Source organism: Bison bison, unplaced genomic scaffold (genome assembly GCF_000754665.1).
Source record: "Bison bison bison isolate TAMUID 2011002044 unplaced genomic scaffold, Bison_UMD1.0 scf7180017863978, whole genome shotgun sequence".
NCBI classification, from domain to species: Eukaryota; Metazoa; Chordata; class Mammalia; order Artiodactyla; family Bovidae; genus Bison; species Bison bison.
In genome coordinates, this window is record NW_011494550.1 from 785,186 (window position 1) to 787,279 (window position 2,094).

A 2,094-nucleotide genomic window follows, 5' to 3' on the forward strand; every position below is an offset into this window, starting at 1 on the left:
GCAGCAGCAGCAACAGGCAGCTGCTGTAGCTGCCGCCGCCGCCCCCCAGGCCCGGAGCTCCCAGCCCCAGTCCATGCTGGACCAGCAGCGAGAGCTGGCCCGGAAGCAGGAGCAGGAGCGAAGGCGCCGGGAAGCGGTGAGCCGGGGGGCTTTGCTGGGCACTGCTGGGAAGAGATCCACCCCTGGGGGAGTTGAGAAAGGGGACCCTGAGGTCCAGGAGGTGGCGGGGGCCGAGCTCTCCTTGTTTGTGCTGTGCTGGCCCTCTGGGCCTCCAGGGTGCTCAGGCCTGATTCAGGAAGTACTACAGTGTGGGCTTGTGGGGAGAGCCGTCAATGGAGGGCAGGGCGGGGATTCTGGGAGCAAGGGCAGAGCACGAAATTTCACTTCCTCTTACCCTCCTCTCTCTTCCAGATGGCAGCTACCATTGACATGAATTTTCAGAGTGATCTGTTGTCAATATTTGAAGAAAATCTTTTCTGAGAGCACCTGGGTGACTTCTGACTTTGATTTCCTGGCAAAACGTTGACTCTCCATAGTGTTAGGGGCAGCAACGGAGGCAGTAGCAGCGGCGAGGGGGTGTCTTCAGGCCTGGCTCTCCTGCATGCTATGCCTGGGGCAGGCCTGGTGGGCAGCTGAGGATCGCAGAGCCTGTCTGCCTTACAGCCAGCCGCACGTCCTGCCACCCCCACAGGACATCGGCACAGGGCACGCCTCGCCATGAGCAAGTGCCGGCTAGACCCAAGCCCCGAGTCCCCGCGTGTGGGGCAGAGGCCCTTCTCTCTGCCAAATGTCTACACAGTATACACAGGACATCGTTGCTGCCGCCACCGTGACTGGTTTACTGTCCCCAAGAGCGTGACGTTCGTGACGTCCTGCCCACCGGGAGTCCTTTCCCACACCCCAGCTGCCGCTGCCCACACCCAGGAGACCAGGGCAGGCTTGCAAGAGCTGGAGGTGGCAAGGGCGCTGGCCCACCCCCTTGCTGGCACTGACTTTGCCTTGAACAGACCCCACCCCTCCCTTCCCCTCCCCCCACAAGCCTTTAATTGAGAGCCGCTCTCTGTAAGTGTTCGCTTGTGCAAAAGGGAATAGTGCCGTGGAGGTGTGTGTGTGTCCATGGCAATCTGGAGCGAGGTGACTGTCACACGCGTGTGTGTGGGCCGGCCTCGCCTGGCGAGTGAGGCCACCAACCAAAGTCAGTTCCTTCCCACCTGTGTTTCTGGTTTTGTTTTGTTTTGTTTTTTTCTATATATATATTTTTTGTTGAATTCTATTTTATTTTTAATTCTCTCTTCTCCTCCAGACACAATGGCACTGCTTATCTCTGAAATGGTGTGATCGTCTCCTCATTGAGCGGCGGCTGCCACCGCGCTGTGGGTAGTGTGTGACCGTGGCTGTACTGTGTAGTGAAACATAGTTGGCATATCTTTGTTTGAAGTTTGTTGGTGACTCCACCAAACTGGTGTAAAAAAAACTCAAAAAAAAAAAAGAAAAACCCACACACACACAAAATACAAAACACACAAAAAAAACTGCCTACATTTTACTCAGTTTCAAACTTTTACTAGTCTGTTTTTAATTATAAAACCAGAAAACTGCGTTTTCTTATTCTTTTTTCCTCCCCCCATTTGTTGGCTTCTTTTTATTTTTAATGTAAAATCTGTTGGGGTTTTTTTTTTGTTTGTTTTTGAGTTTTTTGAGTTTTTTTTTTTTTTTTTTAACCAGGAGAGGAAGGGCCAGGGGGTGAGGTGGGCACAAGGGGCCATTAGCCACAGACTGAGGCAGAGACTCCCTGCCTGGCGCTTGGCCCTACCAACTGGCTGCCCCTTCCCGACTTTTTTTTTTAATTTTATAATTGGAGCCCTTGGTGAGGTTACGCGTGCCATGAGAACCCACTCTACACCATGACGCTGGCGCCTCAGTGTTGGCCAAACTCTGGAGTCATTGACTGGTTTGACTTTCATACGGTGAATATGCATTTGGTCTGTACTGATCATGGAATAAACACATCTCTCTTTTTTAATGCTGGCGTCTCCCTGATATTTCTTTGTGAACCACCTGTTGTTGCCTAGGCTAAGTCTGCCCCCCCCCCCC

The 2,094-nt window shown here is 52.9% G+C and overlaps 1 protein-coding gene across 1 annotated transcript in view; it reads left to right on the forward strand.

Moving 5' to 3' along the window:
* BRD4 (bromodomain containing 4) overlaps positions 1 to 2,023 on the forward strand; it is an 87,582-nt gene extending 85,559 nt beyond the window's left edge. The window contains exons 21-22 of the mRNA XM_010834002.1: positions 1 to 136; positions 412 to 2,023. The exon at positions 1 to 136 is cut by the window's left edge and continues 11 nt beyond it. Coding sequence (XP_010832304.1) covers positions 1 to 136; positions 412 to 480 — 205 coding nt within the window. The 3' untranslated portion in view covers positions 481 to 2,023. The remainder of the gene's footprint in view (positions 137 to 411) is intronic.
* Positions 2,024 to 2,094: the final 71 nt, after the last annotated feature.